Source organism: Coffea arabica, chromosome 2e (assembly GCF_036785885.1).
Source record: "Coffea arabica cultivar ET-39 chromosome 2e, Coffea Arabica ET-39 HiFi, whole genome shotgun sequence".
In the NCBI taxonomy this organism is placed as follows: domain Eukaryota; kingdom Viridiplantae; phylum Streptophyta; class Magnoliopsida; order Gentianales; family Rubiaceae; genus Coffea; species Coffea arabica.
Window position 1 is genome coordinate 2,902,706 of NC_092313.1, and position 25,666 is coordinate 2,928,371.

Consider the following 25,666-nt stretch of genomic DNA (forward strand, 5'->3'; position numbering starts at 1 on the left):
TTTGGGTAAACGACTACTTCCATCCTCAACTGATTATTTTTTAGGTTCCGTATCATATTATAGCTTTTGTATTTTGAAAGGGCTACCAAATTACCGCCGAAAAGAAAGGGCTCTTAAATTCAGGTAAGCGATTGATGGGTCCAGAATCGCTAAAAACATCATCCAATCCCACCGGTACTAGTACTTCTCTTTGTTGCAAAGGTTAATAATTGTTTCAGGGTATCACCTACCATGTCCATGTCCTGTACCATATTTGCAATATCTAACGATTTTTTTTTTTTTTTTTTTTTTTGTGTTGGTGACGCTCTTATTTTTACAATGTGATTTACCATACCACGATATGGTATATCACATTATGGAATCTCCCTTGATTTTGCATGCAGAAGATAATTGTTGACCACGATGGAGCTAGTCCTAGAATGCCCATTTCCTAATGCGACTTGTGAAATCAATTCATTTCATTAGTGTAGTCCAGTACTACCATACGCATGTCCGCTGCTCGACATTATGAGCACAAGAATTCTTTATTTTGAGGGGAAGGGATCCATAGGAATCTGTTTGGATTACTATTTTCTCACAGTTAATGTGTAGAAATCTTCCCCGTACTGGCACTCAGGTAGTTGCAGACGTATGTGCAAACAAGACGGTGAATGGTAACTAAAATTGTCATTTGTGCCCACATAATTATCTGAACTCAAGTGAACTTAGGTGCAGCCAGTCGTAGCAGTGCGAAATTTTGAAACCTCACAGAGACTTTTCCAAGTAATCAACGGTCTCTTGAAACGTTGAGGTCATACAGCCTGTCACGTGTCAGTATTAAGGTTCTTCAACCACTTGACGTTGTTGCCATCACGCAGCTGCATATAATACTACCATGTCTGTCTGAAATTATTACCGACTGCAGGACATAATAACGCACTCCAGTATATGTCTCCCCGAGGCCCGACTTATCCTCTTACAAGAAAATGAGTTTATGCAGGGTTAGATCAGAGGATATAATTAGCTTCCTCTGCCTCCTGCGGGTGGTCAGGCTCATCACGCCAAAACATTTCATTGCATCAAGTTAGCACATGAAACGATACTATCATGCGCTAAAACAAAAGACAAGACTCATATAAGCAAATAAGTCATTAAATATGTGAAACTGATATGATGTAAATTCCATGTAATCATCTGCTTGGCACAGGATTAATCTTTTACCAGTGGCATTAAACATGGTTCTGCAGATTTTTAAGAAAATGCCCTGGAAACATTAGGACAATCTGGTAAGAAGTATAAACACGATTATTATGGTACAATGCTTTAGAAGAAACTGAACCCAGAAACACAGTCAAATTATTATTGGCACTGAAAGCAAGAGGTTCTTCATCACTCACAGTAAACCTGTGGTATATTTGGAAATCTGTCAATTATTGCCTATAAACCAGATATACGCGTGAATCACCCAAAATTGAACCTTATATGCATCTCATTCAATAAATATAATTGGTGTCCATGAAGGGACAAATGTGCTGGTTCACAGATATTGCCAAGCCGGAAAACTCGCTGACAACAGTTTCTATATCAAAATAGTACCAGAAAAAGCATCATCTTTAAAACTATAAACAATTCTTGTATGAATACCGTACCTGATTGAAAGTCAGCTAGTCTCTCTATACTGATCACTAAAAAAAGATACATGAAATCCTGGTCTCAACTTCTACCATCAACATCAAAACCCGCCCCAGTCCACCCAGGTGCTGCAGAACCTCTACCCTTGGGTACTGCTCCAATTCCCTTTCCCCTCCCTTGTAGCACAGTTTTTTTCTTCCCTCTACCTTCATTGTATGCAGGAAGCCCTTGGTTTCCATTTGTTATTGGACCATGTCCTGCATTACCTTGACTAGATATCTGTCCAGAAGATCCATTAGCTACTTGCACACTAGCTGTACCTAAGGCAGCATCTTCAGTTCTATTGCTGGGTGAATGTTCCAATGGAACACCATCCTGAATAAGAATTTAGCCATATTAAGAAGGATGCCTCATGGATGTCAACATGTAATTATATGCATCCACATGAATTGCACTTGTAACGCAACCAAATTCATGTTAAAAAGAGCTCCTTGAATTTTACAGTAGCCCCAAAAAGATGAAGGTTCTAAAACATCAAGAATTTCCAACCTGAACCAGTTATAGTGCTACTACCCATAAAAGGAACAGAAGTCCACTAACTTGTTTATATTTTCATCCAAATGTGTGAAGTATACCCTGCTACTTTGGGTAATTACTGCATCACCATGTGGGCTACCTAATATCATCGTGTCTGTGATAGATTAATACACTTCAAACTTCAGAAGAATACATAAACATGTCACGCACAGCATATACATGTGTATACTCAGCAAACACTGCATCAAGGAATATGGTTTTTGGCTTTTAGCTGAAAGCAACAGCATCTTATTGTACTTTCCAAGATAGTATTTCTCACCCCTGAACTCCCTCAAGATTTCTGCAATAAATAGGAAAGCTAAGAATTCTCCTAATACCACTCAACCTTCAAGAAACTTGCCCAAAAGGATTTAAAATTATGAAAAAAAGTTTTTGAAGAAACAGACTTGCTTGAATGGCATTGAAATTTCAGAACAGTCAAATCACCTCCCAAGAAACAACACTAAAGCAAAAGAACTCACAATTGGGACAGATGCGGATGATCTGCTAGGATTCAGAGCTTCCAGCCGCCTTTTCAATTCCTCTAGTCTAGCTAATTGAGCATTACTACTCTCTTGTACCTGCAGAGAAAAATTGTATTCAACAGGGCAGGGAATGTTAAGGAAATTTCAATGCAACAAGTGATAACATCTACCAGGTTATTCAAATCTTCGCAAAGCTTCTGCTTAAATGCTTCCTCATCTTTTACTGCCTTTGATGCTTCTTCCCAAGCCTGAAATTCAAAACGTGATAGCATGATCAGAAGAAAGCTTTATAACTAATAGGAGAAATGGTTGAGGATATCCAGCACTAGGATCCATTTGATTCTAAGGTCTCACTCATGGAAAACATGAAAAGCGAAGGGTTCAGCCCCCACTTGAAAAACAAAGCCACCAAATGGTAGGGGGAAAAGAAAAACAGAGTTATTCCCTCCAAGAGATCAATCCAGATTATAGTTGGACAAGGACAAGTTTTTGAATAGTCTCAATTAGCTAATTAGTTTTGCGGATCAAAGCAACTAAATGAGAAAAACAATGCTTTGGATTATGAAACCCCTTTTAACATATTGGATGAATTGCTGCACATTTCATGCCTACTCAAGGTGTGCCAAGCAGTTTAGCAGCTTATGATATTGACACTCGAACCAAATGACAGCCAACAAGTTATTGGCATGAACTTACATAATTCAAGTCTTCCTCTTGTCACTAACCAGTTTGTTCCTTAATCTTCCAGTTCAAGACAGAAGATCGCTAACTTTTGACAGTAAATAAATTACAACAGTGTTATATGAGGGGATCTATTTGAATGGAATAAATATTAGAAAAAGTGGTTCCTCAATTGACTGCAAGAGACTTCATGAGAACATTAGGCACAAAAATATCAAAAATCAGAATATAGTTTCCAAAACAAAAATACAAGATGAGCATGTTTTGAAGCAAAGAGATGTAAGCCAAATGAATCACATATCAGATGGAACACGCACTATGTTAGTATCCACTTAAAATGATTCATCAAAAAAAGACAAACCTTTCTTGCAAGTTCCTCCTTTTGCCTAGCAAGACGAATTTTCTCATTCGAGATTTCTATCTTCTTTCTCATGTGCTCAAGAGCTGATGTAGTATTGATCCATGAGAAGAACATAGCCAGTCAGCTAAATGCTTCAAAAGATATTCCAGAAGTATAAGAAGTATCAATGACAGCACATTTGACCTGCTTTTTTTGGGCCAGATGTAAGTTTCATCTCCATGGAAAGATTTGCCAATTCTCGTTCAACATCTCGAATCTTGGAATAGTTTTCCTGAATGTACCTGAGAAAAAAATATATATACCACAGAGGAGTAAAAATAACTGACATGAAAATTTCAGCTATGAAGATGATGCAAGATATAACAGATACTATTTGCACAAAGCAGCCGGGTAGCCTTGGATGTCTTATAGATCCATCACAGCATAGCAAGAAAGAGGTATGGTACTTATGAACCCAAACTAAAACATGTCTTAACCTTATTCAAACCGTAGGCAAAGATTCAAAAGAGAAAAAATTTTACACTCTTAACCAATCTCCCCTTGTCAAGATATCAAACCTAAGGCGCTTCTCTAATACTTATAGACATTTATTGGGCACTGGAAAGAGATGCTTGCAGTAATCTGATATCCCATGGAAACAGAAAGTTGGGATTAGCTTGGTCAGTGTGGAGTAAGATAAACAGAAAAATATGAGTTTATAAAAGGGGAAATAGATTCACTAAACACTACAAGACGGATGCACTAGATTAGTTGGTAGAATGGATGAGAGATGAGAGAGAAAAATTAGTAGAAGGCATGAAAGAAGCATAACGTATCTCTCTAAAATGACAGTTGAATTGATAGGTGAGAGGAAAAAAAGAAATAGGTACAAGTATGGTGAAGAATCACTCGTGAGAACCCCTTCTATGGATCTGGATGGACACCTTTCAAGAAATGAAGCAAGAGCTCGACTTAGTTATCAGGGTCATCGATTTAATATATCCAATTACTCTCAGACTCTTAATCATTTGTTGATTAACCCCACCCCCATAGGGAAAGCAACTATGAATAGTGCCACAGATATGCAAGCAGGGAGAGAATTTAAATGATGAGGTTATTGATAACAACGAATCACCTACATCAGCTAAGGGTCTGGGTGAAAGGCCATTTTTCCTTTTCTATTTATTGTTTATAACGTTCTTCTTTCCAATTAAAGCTGCTAAATACAGTTTTTCTGAGTCAAACTCAGGTTAATTACGGTCGGACACTGCAATAAGGGGAACGATTCAAATAAGATAAAATGTAGGACACGATGGAGGAGGAGAAATGTTTCATTCAGGTAAAAGTTTGACTAACCCTAAAGCAACTACAAAACATATTAAGAAGTAAGATAGAAGAACAAACTTTGAAGAAAGGAAAAAACAAAGCTCAAATACAGATGAAACAAAAAGTGTTCTAGTATGGAAACGGAATCATAAGAAGAAGAAAACTGAAATAGCAAAAAATCTAGAGAGAGAATGATAGAAACGCAAGCATGAAAACAAAGAGAGAGAGAGAGTTTAATAGCAATGCAAGTAGAGAACGGAGTGGGATGGGCAAAAAAGTGAACATACTTTTGCAATTGAAGCTGCTCTTCCTCGATTTTCTGAAACAACGCCCAAAACCAAAAACCAGACTCAATTTGTAAATTTGAATCCAAAACCAAAAAATATATATCTAATAATAATAACAAAAATCAAGTAAACACGCTGACATTTCAAAGCAGTACAGAGGGGGAGAAAGCAAGGAGTTACCTGTTCGGTGTAGGCAATGACAGGAGATTCTCGACGGAGGCCATCGGGTCCGATCTCGGGGATAGCAACGGCATTGGCCTCAGGAGTGGGATTGGGGTTGACATTGGCAGCCATATCGGACGAAGACGGAAGGGTTAGATCTTAGGAAGGAATGGACAATGATGGGAGGGATGATCGTCCGTCTGACGACGCACACAAGAAGCCCAGTACCACCACCACCACCACCACCCAGATTGATTATTGATTATTGACTATTACTAGAAGTAAGTATAAGCAAGCAAGTTGATTTGTAAATCCGGCCCCGGCAACTCATAACTGGGTAACTGGAAAGGGCTTATTCTCTCTTCGCAATCCCACTATTGAGTTCTTCCATTGCCCGCCGGCCGCTGCGTGTGATTAATATGCACTCTACTTCTGCCCCCAAAAAATAAATAAATAAATAAAGTTTTATTTAAATTTCACGTTTTGATTGCAAATGCACATGCCGACGGCGTTGGGTGGGCATTTCGCAACGCAAGCAAGATGGCCGTGCTAGTGACTGTTAATTTCCATTTTGTTTTTCTTTCTATTTTCCCGGATTGGAGTCAGTAGTATTAATTATTAAAGCAGCATTTCTTTTCTTTTCTTTTTTTCTTTTTGGGATAATTGCAGAAACGTCCCCTAAGGTTTCTGATATTAGCACACACCTCCCTTGTGGTTTAGAAAATAGCACTTACCACCCTTGAACTTAAGGTTTGTGTTGCAGATTTAGTCCATGCCAGAAAAGTTACCATTAAAAAAAATTTTTAAGGAGTGACATGAGAAATTTGTACCAGATTTGCCCCTCATGCTACTTGCCAAGTTATATTAACAGAGGAATGACAAAATATTAAAAAAACTATTATGATTTAGCAAAATTCAATGGGTGTAAGTGTAATTGAATGAAATGTACAACAATACATGAAACAACGATGGATACTAACGACTAGTTAAATGATTATATATCCAGATTCTTGCAGCAAAGTTTATAAAGAATACATATCACTTTTTAAATTCCCTATTAGTAATACGAATAATTATTTGTAGGGGTAACACAACTGCTTATGTTGTCAGCACCAATCATATACAAAAAATATCTCTAAACAATCAGCTAATTAACAGCATATTTAAGCATCACTAAAAGTTACTAAATATGAGATAAGCCTAGTTACAAGCAATTAGAAATGCATACTAATAAAATAAAGTTGTTTTTAGTAAATGAAATTTGTTGTAAGTGTATTAAAACTATGTACTAAAATTACCGCTGCTGCTGATCGTCCGACGACGCACACAAGAAGCCCAGTACCGCCACCACCACCACCCAGATTGATTATTGATTATTGACTATTACTAGAAGTAAGTACAAACAAGTTGATTTGTAAATCCGGCCCACGGCAACTCATAACTGGGTAACTGGAAAGAGCTTATTCTCTCTTCGCAATCCCACTATTGCGTTCTTCCTTTGCCCGCCGGCCGCTGCGTGTGATAAATAAATAAATAAATAAAGTTTTATTTAAATTTCACGTTTTGATTGCAAATGCACATGCCGACGGCGTTGGGTTGGGATTTGGCAACGCAAGCAAGATGGCCGTGCCCGTGCGTGCGCGCGAGTGATTGTTAATTTCCATTTTGTTTTTTTTTTCTATTTTCCCGGATTGGAGTCAGTAGTACAGTATTATTTATATTTATTAATTAAAGCCGCATTTCTTTTCCCTTTTTTCTTTCTTTTTTAATTTTCTTTCTCATTATCCCAGGTGGGAGGAGCTATCATTTTCTTTTCTTTTTTTTTTTTCAAACAGAAGGAAAAAAAAAAAAAAAAAAAGGGTCGATCGGCAATACAGCATTATATTAGAGCTTTAACCGATTCTGCATTATTTTTTTTAAAAATGGATTCTCAAATTAGTCGATCGGTAATGTAACGTTGTTAATGTATGCCTGTCATTTACTCGTTTTCAAATTTAAGTGACAGAAAATGGCTTTACTAACTTCAATTCTTCCCCTCTAAATGTCTGTCTATAAGCCAAATGAGTGAACCTTTTCTCTGGCTACGAGATCAAAGAAACGGTAAAACCTTTTCTACTCATCAGCCCATACGGTGATTAAAGGAACACTGGCTACAACCTAATTGATGTACTAAAGTAGTTAAATGACCATTTTTTCTAGTGTTAACACGTAACAGACCAGCATTAACCGGTAACCAACAAAACACACACTCAAAAAGCACCATTGCTTTTTCAAGTGCTAGAGCTTCCATAGTTCTGAGATTTTGCAAGCATACAAATGCTGGAATTTATCAGAATTGACTATAGTGCATGCATGAACTGGTAGATATGCCGTCCCACAGTTACAGTTGATTACACCATCCATTCATGTTGAATGAACTTCCAATTTCCCTAGGACGGGATCAGCTTGTGTCTCTTACCTACCAGCAGGCAAGAAGAGGATTTTTTACCTCCTTCCTCGGGAAGATGGAGAAACAGCATTTACCGAAGACCCTCCCTGCTCCACGAAAATAGGGAAAATGGTGGAACTTCTGCAGCTACCCTTCTACGACGGCTGAATCGCAGACCGCTATTTATCAAGTGCAGGTCAAGAGGAACTCATGCTTGCCGCAGCAGCGGAACCAAGTTACATTAAACAAGTCAAACCACGCAGGAGAAACAGGATAAGAGTGACTAATTGTATAACATTCTACTCAAGCAGCGACCTCGCTTACAAGTCGTTCGACTTCATCAATTGTTGGAAGGGCAGGGATAGCTCCATTCTTTGTTACGGTTAGTGCACCACAGGCGTTGGCAAAATATAGAGCCTCCCTCAACCGATTCTCATCCTGCCCACATTCAACAAGAATATTTTAATCTAAACCATTTTTTGCTCTATCCTTATTGATGTAGTAATTCTTTTAATAGATGGCAATTGTGGAGCATCATAGGATTGTTCCATGACTGTTGGTCGCTCATCAGTAAATGAATCTAAATTTGATTTGACAATTAGAAAGTAGAAACTTTGAAAAGGCACTGGCAATGATATCTGCATTTTGAGAACTAAGACATGAACGAGGGGTCCCAGTTAAGTTATGAAATACAGCATGATAAATTTAAACATTCTGGGTCTAAATAATCCTCAGAAGTAAACGGTATTAAATGGCATTGAACGTTTATCTAACTGCACATATGTCAGCTTACCTGATAAAGATTTAGGTCAGAAGCCAATCTGCTCAATAATCCACCAACAAATGCGTCACCAGCACCCGTGGTGTCAACAGGTTTGACTTTCAAACCAGGAACTCTTCCCTTAAATTGCTGTAAAAATGAATTTTCTTTATGTCAATATCACAGCAGCTCAGTTACTTCATGAAAACATTTGAGTTGATCCAAGAAACTATCTTGAAACACACGCACGCGTATAACTTAAGACATTGCAGACTAAGTCCAAGATATCAAAATGTCCTGTTCACAAGGAAGTTGCTCCTTATCTCAGAGGCAATAAGAAATGATATGAACAGGAAAATTGATGTGTAATCTGTTTTATAATCAAGCACGGCTATGGCTTAGCAAGTCTTACAATGGCTTAGGTTACAGAATGCTTTACTTGAGATCAGTAGATGCATGGAGTGATTTGAAGTTCACCTTTGTGTAATATCTGCAGCCCTGTGAGCCTTCAGATACCAGTAGAAGTTGCAAATTTGGATGAAAAAGTTTATTTAATACCACATCATCATTGTAAGGATCATCACCTCCAGTCAGAAATGTGATTTCATCCTCACTTATCTGCCAGATTAGAAGAGGCCAGTAAACTCTTAGGAAACATAGAAAAAAATTGGCAGAAAAAATGCTCCTATATACACCCACAGATCTAAAAGTTCCACCATTTGGGAAATTTATACCTTGATAATATCTGCTTGGTCCCATATACTCATTATACCCTCCCTAGCAGCATTAGCTGAAGGCCACAAAGCCAATCTCAAATTTGGGTCATAAGACAGTAAGCTCCCAGACTTTTTTGCAATGGCCATTGCAGCTAGATGTGAGGACTTGCATGGCTCTTCAATCAAACTAATTGAACCATAGTGGAAGATGGCTGCCTGCCATTGGATGTTTAACTTCATAAATCAAAACAGAATCTTCCCAAAAGTAGCATATAGTAGTTTAGGCAAGAAATTAGAAGTAATACCTTTTTAATTAAGTCAATATCAAGTTCTGACTCCCGAAGAAGCATATCAGCACTCGGATTGCGGAAAAACATAAATTCACGCTCACCATCAGCTCTGAGTGTAACAAATGCCAACGCAGTTCTTGCTGAGGAATCAAACCTCATACCAGAAATATCAACTTTGTTTTCTTTCAGTACATCAGCCAACATATGTCCAAATTCATCCTCTCCTACCTGTCACACCAAATAGTATTATTTTCATCCCTTCACAAGAATATAGTCAACAAAGATCCAAATGCATAAAAATTTGGTTTCGATTTGGTAAATAGATAACTTTGAGAATTCAAAAGAAAATATCATAGAATAATAGAAAGATAATGCCACTAACAATAACAAAAACATCACGCTATATCATAAAAAAAAGGATCATGAAAGCTCTCAAATCCATTTACTTGGCCTCATCCAACTAACTGCACACATCAAAACGATTTAGAATAGCAGATCTAGGTTCGAAATGCATATGGTGTACACATATAGCCAAGATCTGTAAAAATCAGCACCTAATAAAGTGCCTACCCAACTTAAAAGAGAAAAGGAAGCTCAACTTAAGTTTATAATAAACTAGTAGTTCCTTATGATGCCCAAAGACAAGCAAACACATCTAAGTAACGCATACTATGAAGTAACTTATATGGACTAACAAAAAAGTTTACAGAATGGACAGTCCCATGTGCCTTAAGTTTCTATAAAACCACAAAACCGTGCCCACAGACATGCGACATGGGAGATTAATCATGCAGCAGAGAAAGCATGAAGATACTGATACTGAGGAAACACAGTGAGAACATGTAAACAGAAGTGCACAATGCAATCAATTTACAGGAAAATTTCACCTTTCCAATAAAAGCTGAAGATCCTCCAAGTCGTGCCACACATACAGCAACATTAGCAGGAGCACCACCTGGAGCCTTTTTGAAGGCAGGAGCTTCAGCTAATGAAACTCCATTAATTGTCGGGACAAAGTCAATCAACAATTCCCCAAAGCACAAAACAAAAGGGCTCTTCACTACAGAATCCCCATTCGAATTCAAGGAAAGCCTTTCCAAATTATCTGCAGCCAGCCAAATAATGACATAAGTGCTTTAATTGATCAACATCAGCTTCCTTTTTAAGAGTTTATAGACCAGTATATCAGATTGCAGAATCAACAGGGAACGTAATCATACTGAAGAGGTCAAGATATCAAGACACTCTCTTTGCTACATTCAAGGACCAAATCTAGAACTCTAGAGTTTTCATTGAGAATTTATGCTAACAGTAGCAATGTCAAGATCATAACACCAGGTCACACTTTCATGAACAGTAAACTTTTTCTCGCAAAACATTCCCTTTCTGTGGTTACGGAATCAAAACAAACCGTCTCTGCAAATTAAACCAACCCTGAGGTTTTCAAGAAACTTTTTATCACTGTAAATCTGCAATGCTCATTGATAAACTGACAGGGGCTCAAACCGTAAAGGTCCAAGCTTTACTTAAGCTCTTGGCTCTATTTAATTCATGGGACAATAAACTCGAAAAGTTAAACCCCTACTGGATAGAGCAGAACAAGAGTAACAGTGAAGAGTAGACGGAACAAGAATATTTACCATTGGTGAGAATAATACGTGAGCATGAACTAGAATCAAGAATTATGTGATAGTACGAAGATTTCAAAGAAGGATGACAGATTCACGAGTAAACGCGTAAAAAAAGCCATCCAAAAATACAAGGAAATAAAGATCCACCAAATAGTCTATGCTTCACCCACAGCCCTTTTATCTAACAATAATAATGTTATTCAGTAAGTGCAAAACTATGAACACCACTTGTAATCCATATTCAAGAATTCACAAACACGGATAGAAGGAACACCAAAAACAGAGGTTCTCCAATAAATTCAAAAAATTACATCTTTTCATCATTCGACGTATGCATGTATCTGTATTTAATACTAATTGAGCGGGGAGAAAAAAAACCTGAAATGGGCTTATCAGCCATGTTTTGATCGAAATAACAGAGAACCTTGGAGGCAGTATTGATGGAAAATTAAAGAACTTGGGAATATTCAGCAAGATTTCGCGTTCAGTGTTGAGTAGAAAGAAGAAAAAGAAATGAAGAAAGGGAATAATATCGCCTTGGTCGGTTAAAAAAGAAAGGAAATTATTGAATTAGGGAAATGGGAAAACGGGGAAAGAAATCTTGCGACAGGGTTTCGTTCCTGGAAGTTGACAAGAAGGGAATTCCAATTTGTTCTACACTTACTATTCGTAACTTGCAGGGCGGCGGGTTTTTCTACGCACGAATTGCACTGTGAAGAAAACTTTTTCGCAGCCCATCATGTGTCCAGCTAAAGTTTAGTTTATCTTTAAAAAAAAAAAACAAATGTTGTCGACCCCTTTTTTTTTTTTTTCTTGGCATGAACCACAGGAAAAATGGAAGGAAATCTATATGTGGGTCGTTCACGTGATAATTTAGTAGCTAAGCCCATCGCCAATGCCAGGCATACATTTTGAGATCTAATACTTGTAATATTTAGTCCTTTATTTACTCTACTAAATTCCAAAAGATGCTCGTTAAGATGAGGTTTAGGAATTAATTTTTTTTTTAAAGTATCAAAATTAAGAGCATGCAATAAATGTGTTTGTAATTATATGATAACTTAGGTGTGATTTAGATATTTTACCGAGTTGTATCCTTATACTATATAAGAATGAGTTTAGGACTTGAATTTCAACCGCAGGGTGAGGCTTTTTTGGGAATGTGAGAGTGTTTGAAGTGCAATTAGAGTATTGAATATGAGTCATTATAACTAATTTAATTTTGTTATAATTACGTGGATGTCCTTTTAAACATTTAAACCTAGGGGTAAATTTGATATGTGACAGTGTTTGATATCCGATTAAACATTGGGTACAACTGAATTCAGCTTGTGTTTTAGTAAAATTACATAAAAGCCCTTCTAATCATTTAATTGTATTAACATCTAAGTCATTAAATTTCTTAAAGCCTTTCCCATCAGTTATTTGCAAAGTTATGATATATAGATATTAAGACACAATTAATGTCAATTAGTAGAGAAGTCTGGTTTCTTGGCCGTTACCATAGTAACCTCCATCTATTCAAATTCATTTCATTTACTTATAGGTTTAGTTCCACCACAATCATGCAGCATATTGAATTCGGATGCTGCTACATTAGCTATTTCTCTTCCTCATTTTGCAACACCTTTTTCAATAGGTATATTTTCTTTAACCAATCTACTTTTTGGTTGTAAAAAATCTGCAATATTGCAAGTTGTATATGCAATAATTTTTTAGCATTTTAATTCAATTTTCCATGTTAGACAAGCTTGATAAGGAAGAGACCACATTTGTTAATTGTTATTTATGGTTTAAAATAAGTTTATCATCATAAATTTTTCCATTTATAGATTGCATCTACTTCTTTTGTTGTTTTAACTATTAGTTAGGGTAATTTTCAAATCGTTTGCTACTTTATTGACTATTCCATGTAGACAATTTTTCACTTCATCTGATTTGCTAATATGTTTAACTATCTACTTAAAACTATTTGGCTACAACTCTTAAGTATGTACCTCATTACTTTTAATTGTTTTTCTTGAATTGAGTGGATTAAGATGCTTTGGTACTTTTTTGAGGTAATTATTCCTCTAAATTAGCATGTTAGTTGTTTTTGCAACTAACACAAAACTGATATTTCGTGATTGTAACCCTTATCGAGAAGAAGATGCTTTGCTATATGTCCTTAATCATACAATAACTTATAATTAATTGTTTGCTCATTTGAAGGCCTCGTGATGATATATCTTTGGAATCAATATAAATTCAATAATTTGGCTTGCAAGAACCGAAATTCCACTAGCAATGATTTCTTCAAGTATGCTAATTGTTCAAATCTCACTTATATGACAAAATAATGTGGTGGATTACCCTCATATCAAGATCACATTTAAACTAAATAACAAATTTTAATATCCCTAAAGTGCATGAGCAGATATAAATATGTCTTTTATTATACTAGGTTAGATGCAAAGTAGTTGATCGTATCTTATAATTATATTTTATTGTATATTATATTTTTTAACTCAATATGTAACTTATGATTTTTTTTTTATTTAATATCATATAATAAAAATTGTCATACTTCAATCCTTATACTAGAAAATGCCAAATAATAATTATTAACCATCTTTAATTATAGACACTAAACTCCCGCGCGTTGCGCGGCCTTTTCCCCTAGTATTTGCTAAGAAAAAGCCTAGATTGAAGACGAAATTATGGGGTACCAGTGTGTATATTCTCTACTCCTAGCTGTGTATTTGCTCATTTGGTTTGATATGGATTTATTTAGTCAATAATGTAAAGTAATCTTACATCTCGATTAGCAACGACTCATCAAATAAATAGAGTAATTCCTGCAACGTCGAGTAACTGAAAACTCATCGAGTATGTTTATGTAGTATTGATTCTAATGCCGTTTGATTCCACTAGATTTTTGTAATATTGTGGTAAAAAATGTACTCTAGAGTCACGTGCCGCAATTGCCCTCCCCCTCAAATTTTGTGAAATTATAAAATAAGTTTGATAAATGTTTCCACTTTTACACCTTATTTACATATTATTGTCCATTTCGTCTCCTTAATTTTGTAAAGTTCTTTATGTTAGACCCTTCCCGTAGTTTAAAATTTTATTTATTCTCATTCTTCAAAATTTTAATATTCCGTCCTTATATGTAAAACTGCTGCATAGATTCGTTTTAAATTTTAAAAAAAATTCAACCTTTTTTAGTTTAAATACAACTATGATGTTAATTATAAATCTAAAACAACAACTTAAATATAAGGGTACACAATTATCTATACACATATATATATATATATATATATATAAGAAGCAGTTGGAGTTTACTGTTTGGCCCACTTTTCGTCTTACACTTTCATCTGCTTTGTTGGTGAGAAAAAATTGAAAATATAGGGATAGGTTTCGTCTGCTTTCTTGGCGAGAAAAAATTAAAAATCTAGGGATAAGTTTCGTTTGCTTTGTTATGCGGAGGGAAGCATCATTTGTTTCTCTACACATTGATGATTGCCTCTCCAACCATAGGTCCTAGCTATGGCGCTGACCATCATATTGTTACTTTCATATTAATGCAATTATATACCACTACTTTAGGAGCAAAGTATTTGCACAAAATAAATGATCTACCAAGTGAAGTTGTCAAAAAAAAAAAAGAAAGAACGATTGACATGTTAAAATCGTGCAACCCTATTTTTTGAATCTTCCATAAATATTCTTTTTTCACGCTGGCACATTAACTGGTGTTGGCAAATCATGGGTCCGTTTTGATAGCATGATTTGGGAGTATATTATTTTGCATACGTCACAAAATAATTTTCAATCGACTCATTATCTCACATGCAACATATTATACAAAATGTTATAATATTATTTCAAATAAATTTTTCTAAATAATCCCATACCAAAACACTATTTTTTTAAATATAATAAACACTGCTTGTTTATTTTTATAGAATCAAAAAGTTAAAACGGCCGGTGAACTATGGGTTTGTTTGGAAGTGAAGTTTTTGGCCAAGTTTTTTAGCTACTAGTTTTTTAACAACTTTTGCTACAGGAATCCCAAAAACTTATCAAAGTTTTTTACTTACACACTTCAAAATAATACACAAAAAACTTTCCCTTCAACTTTTCTTCTTTTTCCTCCCCTACCCAACCGGCCACCACCTCCACCACCGCTTCCGGCGCCGGTAACTATTCCGGCCAACTTTTGCCGGCCTTCCTCTTTTTTTTTGTTCTCTCCTTCCCCTCCCCCTTTGACCGATATGTTGGTTTCCAAAATCTCTTTTTTCTTTTTTTTTTGTTTCTCCCTCCCCCCTCCCCTCTTTCCCTCTGCCTTTCCCCCTCCCGCAGCTTGGGGAGAAGGAAAATTGCAAAAAAAAAAAAAAAAAAAAAAACTCGGCTGTTGCTGCTTATTCTGCCGGCAAGATAAGGAGAGAAGATGGAGATGGAACATTGGAAAAAAAAATCATTTATGTTGCTGCAAAACTCATGTGCAAAACTCAGGTGGCGGCAGGGGTGGCGGGAAAGAGAGAGGGAGCGGTGGTGGGGGAGCTTTTGCAGGGATAGGGAAAGGGGGTTGCGGGCAGAAGGAGAGGGAGGGAGAGCTTTTGCAGGGGTGGGGGAGGGGGTAACGGGGCAGAGGGGGTGGCGGGGCAGAGGGTGAAGGCGCAGAGGGGGGTGGCGGGGCAGTGGGGAGGAGAAGGGAAAAGGGAGGAGAAGGATGGGGGGAGGTGGCATTGGTGGAGTTGCTGCTGGGGGTGGCGGAGGTAACGGGGAAGGGGGAGGGGGAAGGAAGAAGAAGAAGAAGAGAGGAAAGAAAAGAAAAAGAAAAGAAAGAAAAAGAAAAAGAAAAGGAAAGAGAAAAAGAAAGAGAAAGAAAAAAAAGAAAAGGAAAAAAAAAGTTTTTCACCCTACAAAAACTTTTACAAAATTTTTCACCTTACAAAAACTTCTACAAAATTTTTTCAAAAACTTCTACAGTGCACTATAGTAAAGTTTTAGATAAACTCCCAAAAAACTCAGGTTCCAAACAGGCTCATATATATTAGCTGTATCCTTGGGATCCTACACATAAATGCTTAGGAGAGGGTAGGAGCAAATTGCTAAAATTGCTGTGCTAATTAATGAGTAGTTAATAGGAGCAGTAAGCAAATTAAAATAGCACACAGTAAATGTAAAAAATCAGCGGTTGGGAAAAGGGGAAGGAAGAAGACAAATCACGTGACATGGACGAAAAATAGAAGTGGAAAATGGAGATAAGAGACGTGTCGGGACATGTGGCAGTTACCATTCGCCTGTTTTTCTGAGCCTTCTGGATTTTTGTTATTATTTGGCTGCCAAGGCTGCCAATTTAATTCAAGCCACTCCTCAATTTGAATAAAAAAAAAAAAAAGCATCTCGGATATTCTCCTCTGCCAATCCTAGCCTCGTCGTTCTTCAAACTCTTCTCCTAGTCCTAGTCTGTCTAGTCAAGCGTAGTAGTGGCATCACATTTATGTATATCTACTAGTAGTAGTAGTACTGCTAGTCAAAAGCACTGGAGGACACTCTTCTTCTTCTTCTTTCTTTCTTTCTGCTTCGCTTTGTTGTTGGAGTGAGTGAAGAAGACGGCGGCAATGGCATTATACGCACCAAAACATGCCAAACTCTGCACCTTCGCCGCTTATTCTAGTAACCTTTGTCGGGTTCAGTGTCTGCTTCACTCCTCCGCGCGATCCCTGTCCTTTCTCAACTCCACTGCTGCTCCCCCTCTCTTTCCCTATCTCTCTTTCAACAAGCCCAACTATCCCCCTTCCTCCTCTTATTCTCCCCTGTCCGTCACGGCCTCTTCTCCCTCCTCTTCTACCACCCTTGCTCAATCCCAAGGCCTCAATGTAATTCCGTCCCCCTTTCCCTTTCTTTTTCGCTACTCCCCCACCTCCGCCCCCAGCATTCTCATTATTCTTATTCTCTCTCTCTCTCTCTCTCTCTCTCACTATTGTCTTCTACATTCCAATACAGATTAAATTAATACCCACCAAGCCGATCGAAGGTCAAAAAACTGGTACAAGTGGCCTCCGCAAAAAGGTATTCGCCCCCTCCTTTACTGCCAACTTCATTGGTTAAGTTATTGCTTTCCTTTTTCCCCTTTTTTTTTAATATAAAAAATCTGTTTGAATTTGTTTTCGTATTTCCTCAGGTTAAAGTGTTTATGCAAGATAATTACCTTGCCAACTGGATTCAGGTTTCCTGTTATTTTCTTTTTTTGGATATGTATTTACCGTCGTAGACATTCTGGAATTCAAATGAGGATTGTGTGTAATGTTAAGGCATTGTTTAATTCGTTGCCACCCGAGGATTATAAAGACGGAGTCTTGGTTTTGGGAGGTGATGGTCGATATTTCAATCGTGAAGCCTCTCAGGTAGCATTGTAGGACTACAATTTTTAAGTGGGAGATGGCCTTACTGGGGTCATCATGGTTGCTCTGTTTCTGCTTACCAATTTCGGTCTCATTTTTCATTTTTTTTTTCCAGATAATTATCAAAATTGCTGCAGGGAATGGTGTTGCTAAAATATTGGTTGGCAAGTGAGTGCCTTAACAAGAGCTGCAGTCAATTCATCAAGCTGCTTATTCCAATTCTTCCCTCTTTATATTTCAGTTCCAATTCATGTTGTTTCCTTCCGGTGGCAGTTTTCTAGATTAACTCGTTCTATAGGTTTTAAAACTTTTCTTTTTTCTCGTTTCCTGCAAATAATGGCATTAGTGTTGGATTGTATTGGTTTTCCTATTAACAGAACTCGTTATTTATTGATCATCAAATTTCAAAAGCCAATACAGTAGGCAGACCCAAAGTGCGCACACTTTCATATTTCATCCTGCTTAATTATTCATGAGTCAAAATTTTTCCACATGACGTATATACAGCATTCCTTAATCTAGAGAGATTGCTCTGAAAGCTGTAGCCTGTATGGTATGCATTATGTCCAAAAAACTATATCCAGTCATTTTGGTTATATTATAATGTATTTCTTTGCAGAGATGATGATTAGTAATATGATGACCACACTTTTCATTGCAGGGAAGGTATATTGTCTACGCCTGCTGTTTCTGCTGTAATACGGAAGAGAAAGGCAATGTTCAATACTTTCTTGATCTTTGATTTTGTGGTGTACTTTAACTTGGAGATAATATATCCCCCTAATCATGTCTTTCCGCTATTCCTGTGCAATAAAACCATTATCAGGCTAATGGCGGTTTTATAATGAGCGCAAGCCATAATCCAGGTGGTCCAGACTATGATTGGGGTATCAAGGTTTGTCATTTTCATTCTCTTTTGTACATGAAAGTTGAGAAGGCCAGTTCCTTGTTATATATTAATAAAAAATCCAGTAGATTACTCTTTGTGGTATTCTTACACAGACAGCTGTTCCACAGCTAGTCTTCTTCAGTGATTTTATCCACCTGTCTTAGTGCATTTGCCTTTTCACTTTTGGAATGTAAAATGTGGTTTCATTTGGTTTTTGCAGTTCAATTACAGCAGTGGCCAGCCAGCACCAGAATCCATAACTGATAAGATCTATGGGAACACCCTTTCTGTAAGGGCGCAATTTAATCTGTTTAACATATGAGATATCACCTGTCCTCAGCCTTTATGTTTCCTAAGTCTTAACCTACAAAATTTATTGTATTATTTTTCCGTACTTTGCAATCTTTTTCTGATTTCTTCAGATATCAGGCATGCTAGTTTAGTTGCTGAATTCTCTTGCTTTTTAAATAAAACTGATTTATCTGCTGAACTTACTAAAATTGAATGCTACATGGTTCTAGTTGGGAAGGACTTGCCTTGTGTTATTACTGCTCAGCTAAATTATTTGGATAAGTATTAAAATCGTAGGAAAAGCTTCCGTGTGCCTTGCAACTGACAAAATATAGTGTACAGTACAGTTTTTTTTGGTTCTGAAACTGTCATGACACTGAAAGTGGTTAAGCACCTAAATTTCAAACTGCACAAGTGTTATGCAGATTTCGGAAATAAAAGTGGCTGACATTCCTGATGTTGACCTCACTAGTCTTGGAGTTACAAAGTATGGGAATTTTACAGTGGAAGTGGTTGACCCAGTTGCCGACTATTTGGAGCTTATGGAGGTGAGAAACCAAAATTGTATCTTTACTAACTCAAAATGTTTTGAAGTAAATTTCCATGTTACATTTCTGTGGGATCTTGTGCAGGATGTATTTGACTTTTCACTTATAAGAAGTCTTCTCTCACGCCCTGATTTCAGGTACTTTATCCCTTTGCGAACTATGTATTTACAATATAAGCATTATGTACCGTATGTATTCATATGTTATTTGTTTTCTGACCTCTTTTATGGCATTTGTTGGAGATTTAACGTCATTTTCTATTTTTGTAATATGTATTTTCTAGTGGAAGAGTTCATATTACTGGAAACTGTTATGTCCTTGCAGCCTTTAACCATTAGTGACGTGGAATGCGCACCATCATCTTTATCCTGCTTCTAATGGTGATGGTGCATTAAGTCTTGCTTAAATATAGTCTCTTGCATAGCATAGCAATTGACATCTTGTCTCATGAATCCTTGCTGGAGTAACAATCTTCAGTGCTCATTCAAGTCTCTTGGCCTAATGCATATATACTTTTAATAGTGTATAAGATAGAAAAATCAATCTAAGTTTTTGCACAAGAAATGACTAGTGAGCCAAATTTCAATGTGAATAAGTAATTAAGCAATGGTCAAATGTGTTTGAGATTCCTTTCTTCCTTTGTTGCTATTGGTGTTTTATGTAGGATAGATAGCTATCTAAGAAACCAGTTATGCATGGTTATCTTATGAGGGGAGTCTTTAACAGGTAGCACTGAGGGTGGTAAAAATGTCATGACTCAATCTAGGACCTAAAGTAGCTTTGAAAGGGAAGTGGAATGCTTTTCTGATGACACGTCATGAATTTGATATTGGTGGTGTTATGTCGCTAGTTGACTTGCTAAGGTGTGAGTTAGGGCTAGTCTTTTTTTGATTTATTGGTGCTATGTGATAGTAACGCCCTTCTTCTTTAGAAACTGACATGTTATGTTGAAGTTTGTGAAAAGTAAGGTTCTGAACTGTATTCATTGTGCATTAAAGTTTCTTTCGGACATGGCTGGATCCCATATGCAGATGCTTAGACTATGAATCTTTGAAACTCACGTATCACTTTGGAGTTACAATTCCGAATTCAATGTCATTGGTTCCATCAACAGAAATTCTGGTTATGTACATATCATGTTTACATATTGCTTTGGAGTTCCTCTTTCTGTCTGGGCATATTTTCCCTTATTTTTGTTTCTTCTCCACCTGCTTCTCTTTTCTGAAGTTACTGCTTTCTGTTACGAGCATTATGTATAATTGAACACATGAAACATGAAGGATGACAAAAGATTACAATGGAGGAAAGAAGAATTTGTATTGAATTGCTTTATGTTCTGCTTTCATGCCAGATTTATCTTTGATGCAATGCATGCAGTCACCGGAGCATATGCAAAACCGATATTTGTGGACAAGCTGGGAGCTGGCCTTGTATGTTTACCACAATTGTTATATTCCTAAAACTAACAATTTACTTGCTAGCTGATACTTTGAGCTTCACATTTTAAAGAATGAAGAACAATTATTGAGCTGCATTTTGTATCATCTAGAATTCTGTTGCTAATGGAGTGCCACTAGAAGATTTTGGACATGGTCATCCTGACCCAAATCTGACGTAAGAAATAGATGCTTTCTCATTCTAGGATGCATATATTTAATTTCCTTAAAAGCAGAATTGACTTTTTTTTTCTCTCCCCGAACAGATATGCTAAGGATTTGGTTAACATCATGTATGGAGAGAATGCACCTGATTTTGGAGCTGCAAGTGATGGTATGATTCACTAACAGTGCCAGTGGATAACTTTTTCTTGCTTTTCTGGTTCCTATGGTTGTTTGTTATCTGTATCTTTTTCTTTTCCTACTCTATTCCAAAGTATATGAAACTTTGTGTATTGAGTTCATATCTTTTTTCAACGCATGCACAAGCACAAAATTCACTGACAAACTGGAAAAAAGAAGAAAAGAAACTTTACCAAATAACGTGTATTACATTTGAAGATTGTCTCAGAAAACTTTCTGCTTGAAATTACTGAATCAGAAAAAAATTTCAGTATTAGGTGTTGGTATCACCTTATGTTTTACTAATTCATAGTCTTCATTGACGTCTGCACGTTGGCTAATAAGGTGCTTTAAGTTGAGAATTACTGACAAACATGTTCAGAAATTGGAAATTGATTTGGTTTTTTGCTCATGTTTAACCTCTGTTTTTCACGGAAGGGTTTTGTACCATCACTTTCAATCCTCTTGTTATTTAGATTTCTCCTTTTGGGAAGACATATACATATCCTATTTAAGTTTAAGAGAATACTACTGCTATGTGGACCTTCATTTTGTGTTAAAAAGAGAGTTTGACCACCTGCACAGGTTCAGACATGTAGCTGAAGACTTTTTTTATGGTATTATTCAGGAGATGGTGATAGGAACATGATTCTTGGCGGAGAATTTTTTGTTACTCCTTCAGATTCTGTAGCAATTATTGCAGCCAATGCGCAGGAGGCCATTCCATACTTTCAGTCTGGTCCTAAGGTAGGAAACCTTTATAGCTTTTTCAACATCTTTCCCCATGGACAAATGCATTTCTCCAATTTAATTAGTGGAGAATTTTCTGATAAATATAGGGTTTAGCTCGATCAATGCCGACAAGTGGTGCCTTAGACCGTGTTGCTCAAAAGTTAAATCTTCCATTTTACGAGGTATAAGATTTTTTTCTTTAACTTTTGATCCACTCATGTCACTAATTTACTTATGAGAGTCCTTTGTGTATTGATTTCTCTGTTTCTGTCGAATGTAGCCCTTGACAATGACCATGTTACTGCAGGTGCCCACTGGTTGGAAATTTTTTGGAAATCTTATGGATGCTGGGAAATTGTCAATTTGTGGGGAAGAAAGTTTTGGAACTGGTTCTGATCACATTCGTGAAAAAGATGGCATATGGTATTGTTTATCTTCTGATTTTTTGAGGTTTTTTTATTTTACTGAAACATTTACTAATAGATGTACATAAATGTCTTTTGACTAAGGGAAAGTTTTTATTAATGAAAAAGTTGAAAACTTCTGACTTCTGCCTAATGAGTAGCTGTTGATGCGAAGCCTTTGATATGATCACCTGAGGCTATATTGGTCATATTACTTATCTGTTGTACCAGCTAGTTTGCATGATGGTTTGAGGACTGCATATAACTTTCTGGCCTGTACATTTTTCTCCTCCATCTGTGTGATTAATGTCTTATTACGAGTCTTGACAGTGTGTGGTCTGACATTCTCAATCTAATTGTCTGTGTTGTGATTTTCTCTGGTTTATTTGTTTTAAGTTGAAAGGTTATTGGATCTTATTGGGATTGACTTTCACAATGTGCAATCCATAGGGCTGTATTAGCTTGGCTTTCCATTATTGCTTACCTAAACAAGGACAAGAAGCCAGGAGAACAGTTAATTTCTGTAGCTGATGTTGTGAAAAAACACTGGGCCACTTATGGGAGGAACTTCTTTTCAAGATACGACTATGAGGTGAACATCATATTAAATAATCTTTCAGTCTGCCATGCTTGCCTTTCTCAGGGTTCCTGTTACTAATGGTTGAACTAGCTTCTGTAACTTTATTAAGTGTGGTATTGATTTAGCAACTTTGATTCAGGAATGTGAATCTGAAGGAGCCAACAAAATGGTAGAACATCTTAGGGATTTAGTTTCTAGGAGCAAGGCAGGTGACAAGTATGGTGAGCCTGCCAAGTTCATGCACTTTTACTATATAAATTTGACAAACTTGCATTATAAAAGCTGAAAGAGGTGTTTCATAATGCAGGTAATTATGTCCTTCACTTGGCTGATGACTTCAACTATACTGATCCAGTGAGTTGCAATCACCTTTGCTGTTTATAGTATTTTATATAGTATGTAACAAGCCAACAGTCAATAGTATTTTAGTGGATGACTAAAGTGTTACCCACTGCCTCAGGTGGATGGAAGTGTGGCATCTAAGCAAGGCGTTCGCTTTATTTTCACTGATGGGTCAAGGATCATATTCCGATTATCGGTCTGACATCTATAAAATTATAAAATATCTTGCTATATGGTGGTGTTGTTTATATGGCTGGCATTAGTTTAATGTTTACTTTCAGGGTACTGGCTCTGCTGGTGCAACCGTTCGGTTGTATATTGAACAATTTGAGCCAGATGTCTCCAAGCACAATTTGGATGCCCAAGCTGCACTGAAACCTTTGATTGGTAAGATTCCTATAATTTTGTCAACTTTAAGGCTTTTGAATTACCTTAATCTGAAAATATTTGGCATGATTATGCTTCAGATCTGGCACTGTCATTATCCAAGCTGAAGGATTTCACAGGAAGAGAGAAGCCAACTGTCATTACATAGCAGATTTTTGATGATTTTGCATAAGATTCCGTTGAGTACTATATTAATCAAGGTAGAATAATCTTTCTTTCTCCTGGTCCTGAATACATGTTGTAAAATAGTACTTTCTCATACCGTGCTTTTTAGAGATACTAATTTTCACGTGGAAGATATAGTTGAATATAATTTATATGAGGTAAGATACAGATGCTTTGATGGAAATAAAATCTTCCTGCGCTGATTTATTATTCTATCTTAACAGCCTCTCATTTTTTTTTTTTCCTATTTGGTTTGGACTTAGCTAACTAAACAGCTGCTTTATTTGACTTGATGCAAAAACACTTAAATCATCATTTTCATGACTAAATTTCTAGGGCTGTAAAGATTTATGCCCCACAATAGTTTGGCTGTGTTGATTCATTATACACCAATGCATACATTTCCACAATTTTATTTAGTTCATTCATTTTGTGGATAAGATTTGATATACTTCTTCGTCTTAAAAATTTTGGGTCATCTTGGTCGAGACATTTTGCTCCTTTCATCGAAGAACAGACTAATCTTTGGTGTTGCTATTGCCGTAGTCTCTCTAACTGATGCGGTGGTGACTTTTACCTAATGCCCTGACCTTACGAAGAATAATCTTTACAAAATTGGTGCCATTCATAGGTTTTGAACCCCTTTTACTTGATAACCACCTTCTTCATTGATCCTTTACAAGAAACGATAGAATGATGATTTAAGGATGACTATGGTGTTGAAATGATGCCAGGGGTTTACTGATGGTTTTGATCCTTGGAATCAAGATGAAATGATTGTGCTGCTTGCACTATTCAATCCCTTTTTAAGTTTAGTTTTATAAGGACCTTAAAGAAGACGAATAAGATGTCTGGCCCGTTAAATTAGATTAGATGTTGCAGTCTGATCTCTGAACCCGCAGGTTTCATCCAAAAGGGTATTATAGTAGGCAAAAAGAGAATGCAAGCTTCTCTTTTTGGTAGCAGTATTGATCTTTAGTGGCCAGTACAATTTATAACAGTAAAGTTTTACAGATTGGGGTTGGGAGACGGCTATTGGCGGTGGTATGTTTTGTTTTAGTATTATCGCCTGTCTCGTTACTTTCTACTTGTATCTATTGAGCAACATTTATTTCGCTGTATGGTCCAAATAATTGGTTCAAGTGGTAATGCCTGATTCAGCTTGAGCTTCAATAGGTGCGAGTTGACCAATTTGTATGTATTGCTCTGACGTCTTATTACTCCTCCCCCTCCATTATGGTCAGCGGTGGACCTTCCATTGCACTGCCAAACACTAGGTTTTGGTCCTCCAATTCAGAGTTTGGTAGGGTTTCAATGGGTGACAGTTAATCTCACTTGATTCTCTTTCTACTAATCATTACATGCTTGATAAAATCAACCAATGCTAGGTCTCGTATGTGGATGACCAAGTGTGCAACTAGGATGGGAATTACGCCATATCCAGGGCAAACACTCCAAACAGTTTCACGAGTAACCGACCCCTCGGGGAAGTGGGGGTCAGTTCAATTTCACGGTTTCTTAGATTACTGGGGGTCTGTGAGGGATCGTGTGTGTATGTGTGTGTGTACACCAAGTTGTTCTTGTTCTTTTAAGGGAGGTTTCTTCAACTTAGATTCCGTTTGATAAAATTGAATCTGAATTCTGAAATTTGAATACTAAAACAATTAATTTGCTGAATTTAAGTATTAAAAAGAAATATGTGAATGTTTGAATTTTAATGCTGAACCTATTTATACTGTTTGATAAACATTTATAACTGAATGCTTAATTAGTTAAATTTGATAATTTTGCCCTTATATCTTTTCATCCAAAAAAGAAATAGAATCTATGATTTAATTAGCTTAAAATTATTAGGTATG

The 25,666-nt window shown here is 36.7% G+C and overlaps 3 protein-coding genes across 3 annotated transcripts; 1 reads left to right on the plus strand and 2 right to left on the minus strand.

Moving 5' to 3' along the window:
• Window positions 1–1,450: 1,450 nt before the first annotated feature.
• On the minus strand, window positions 1,451–6,058 carry LOC113730122 (uncharacterized). Its single transcript, XM_027254612.2, has 7 exons — window positions 5,487–6,058; window positions 5,307–5,338; window positions 3,898–3,995; window positions 3,715–3,797; window positions 2,843–2,920; window positions 2,670–2,768; window positions 1,451–1,986 (listed from the first exon to the last, which is right to left on the minus strand). The coding sequence occupies exons 1-7, from the start codon at window positions 5,598–5,600 to the stop codon at window positions 1,693–1,695; spliced, it is 798 nt and encodes a 265-aa protein (XP_027110413.1). The 5' UTR covers window positions 5,601–6,058; the 3' UTR covers window positions 1,451–1,692.
• Window positions 6,059–7,768: 1,710 nt separating this feature from the next.
• On the minus strand, window positions 7,769–11,950 carry LOC113730123 (probable fructokinase-7). The gene is made up of 7 exons (XM_027254613.2): window positions 11,672–11,950; window positions 10,550–10,767; window positions 9,678–9,890; window positions 9,391–9,588; window positions 9,134–9,274; window positions 8,690–8,806; window positions 7,769–8,334 (listed from the first exon to the last, which is right to left on the minus strand). The coding sequence occupies exons 1-7, from the start codon at window positions 11,691–11,693 to the stop codon at window positions 8,200–8,202; spliced, it is 1,044 nt and encodes a 347-aa protein (XP_027110414.1). The 5' UTR covers window positions 11,694–11,950; the 3' UTR covers window positions 7,769–8,199.
• A 4,815-nt stretch (window positions 11,951–16,765) lies between these two features.
• Window positions 16,766–24,022, plus strand: LOC113730124 (phosphoglucomutase, chloroplastic-like). The gene is made up of 22 exons (XM_027254614.2): window positions 16,766–17,166; window positions 17,294–17,359; window positions 17,472–17,516; window positions 17,602–17,694; window positions 17,807–17,859; window positions 18,353–18,404; window positions 18,518–18,586; window positions 18,801–18,869; window positions 19,297–19,419; window positions 19,504–19,556; window positions 20,771–20,849; window positions 20,969–21,033; window positions 21,122–21,189; window positions 21,826–21,944; window positions 22,037–22,111; window positions 22,237–22,352; window positions 22,784–22,925; window positions 23,053–23,134; window positions 23,221–23,267; window positions 23,374–23,451; window positions 23,537–23,642; window positions 23,723–24,022. The coding sequence occupies exons 1-22, from the start codon at window positions 16,909–16,911 to the stop codon at window positions 23,788–23,790; spliced, it is 1,926 nt and encodes a 641-aa protein (XP_027110415.1). The 5' UTR covers window positions 16,766–16,908; the 3' UTR covers window positions 23,791–24,022.
• The last annotated feature ends 1,644 nt before the right edge of the window (window positions 24,023–25,666 follow it).

Bases quoted from the DNA above. Each gene is read 5' to 3' on its own strand.
- LOC113730122 (XM_027254612.2), bottom strand. From the start codon at position 5,600: ATGGCTGCCAATGTCAACCCCAATCCCACTCCTGAGGCCAATGCCGTT. The intron at 3,798-3,897 runs GTCAAATGTGCT...ATACTACATCAG, and splicing joins ATCTGGCCCAAAAAAAGCAG to CTCTTGAGCACATGAGAAAG. The intron at 2,921-3,714 runs GTTTGTCTTTTT...TTTGAATTTCAG, and splicing joins AGGAGGAACTTGCAAGAAAG to GCTTGGGAAGAAGCATCAAA.
- LOC113730123 (XM_027254613.2), bottom strand. From the start codon at position 11,693: ATGGCTGATAAGCCCATTTCAG. The intron at 10,768-11,671 runs GTTTTTTTTCTC...GGCTGGCTGCAG, and splicing joins GGCTGATAAGCCCATTTCAG to ATAATTTGGAAAGGCTTTCC. The intron at 8,807-9,133 runs GTGAACTTCAAA...TCATTTTTACAG, and splicing joins GCTGCAGATATTACACAAAG to CAATTTAAGGGAAGAGTTCC.
- LOC113730124 (XM_027254614.2), top strand. From the start codon at position 16,909: ATGGCATTATACGCACCAAAACATGCCAAACTCTGCACCTTCGCCGCT. The intron at 18,870-19,296 runs GTAAGGGCGCAA...AGTGTTATGCAG, and splicing joins TCTATGGGAACACCCTTTCT to ATTTCGGAAATAAAAGTGGC. The intron at 21,945-22,036 runs GTAGGAAACCTT...TGATAAATATAG, and splicing joins ACTTTCAGTCTGGTCCTAAG to GGTTTAGCTCGATCAATGCC.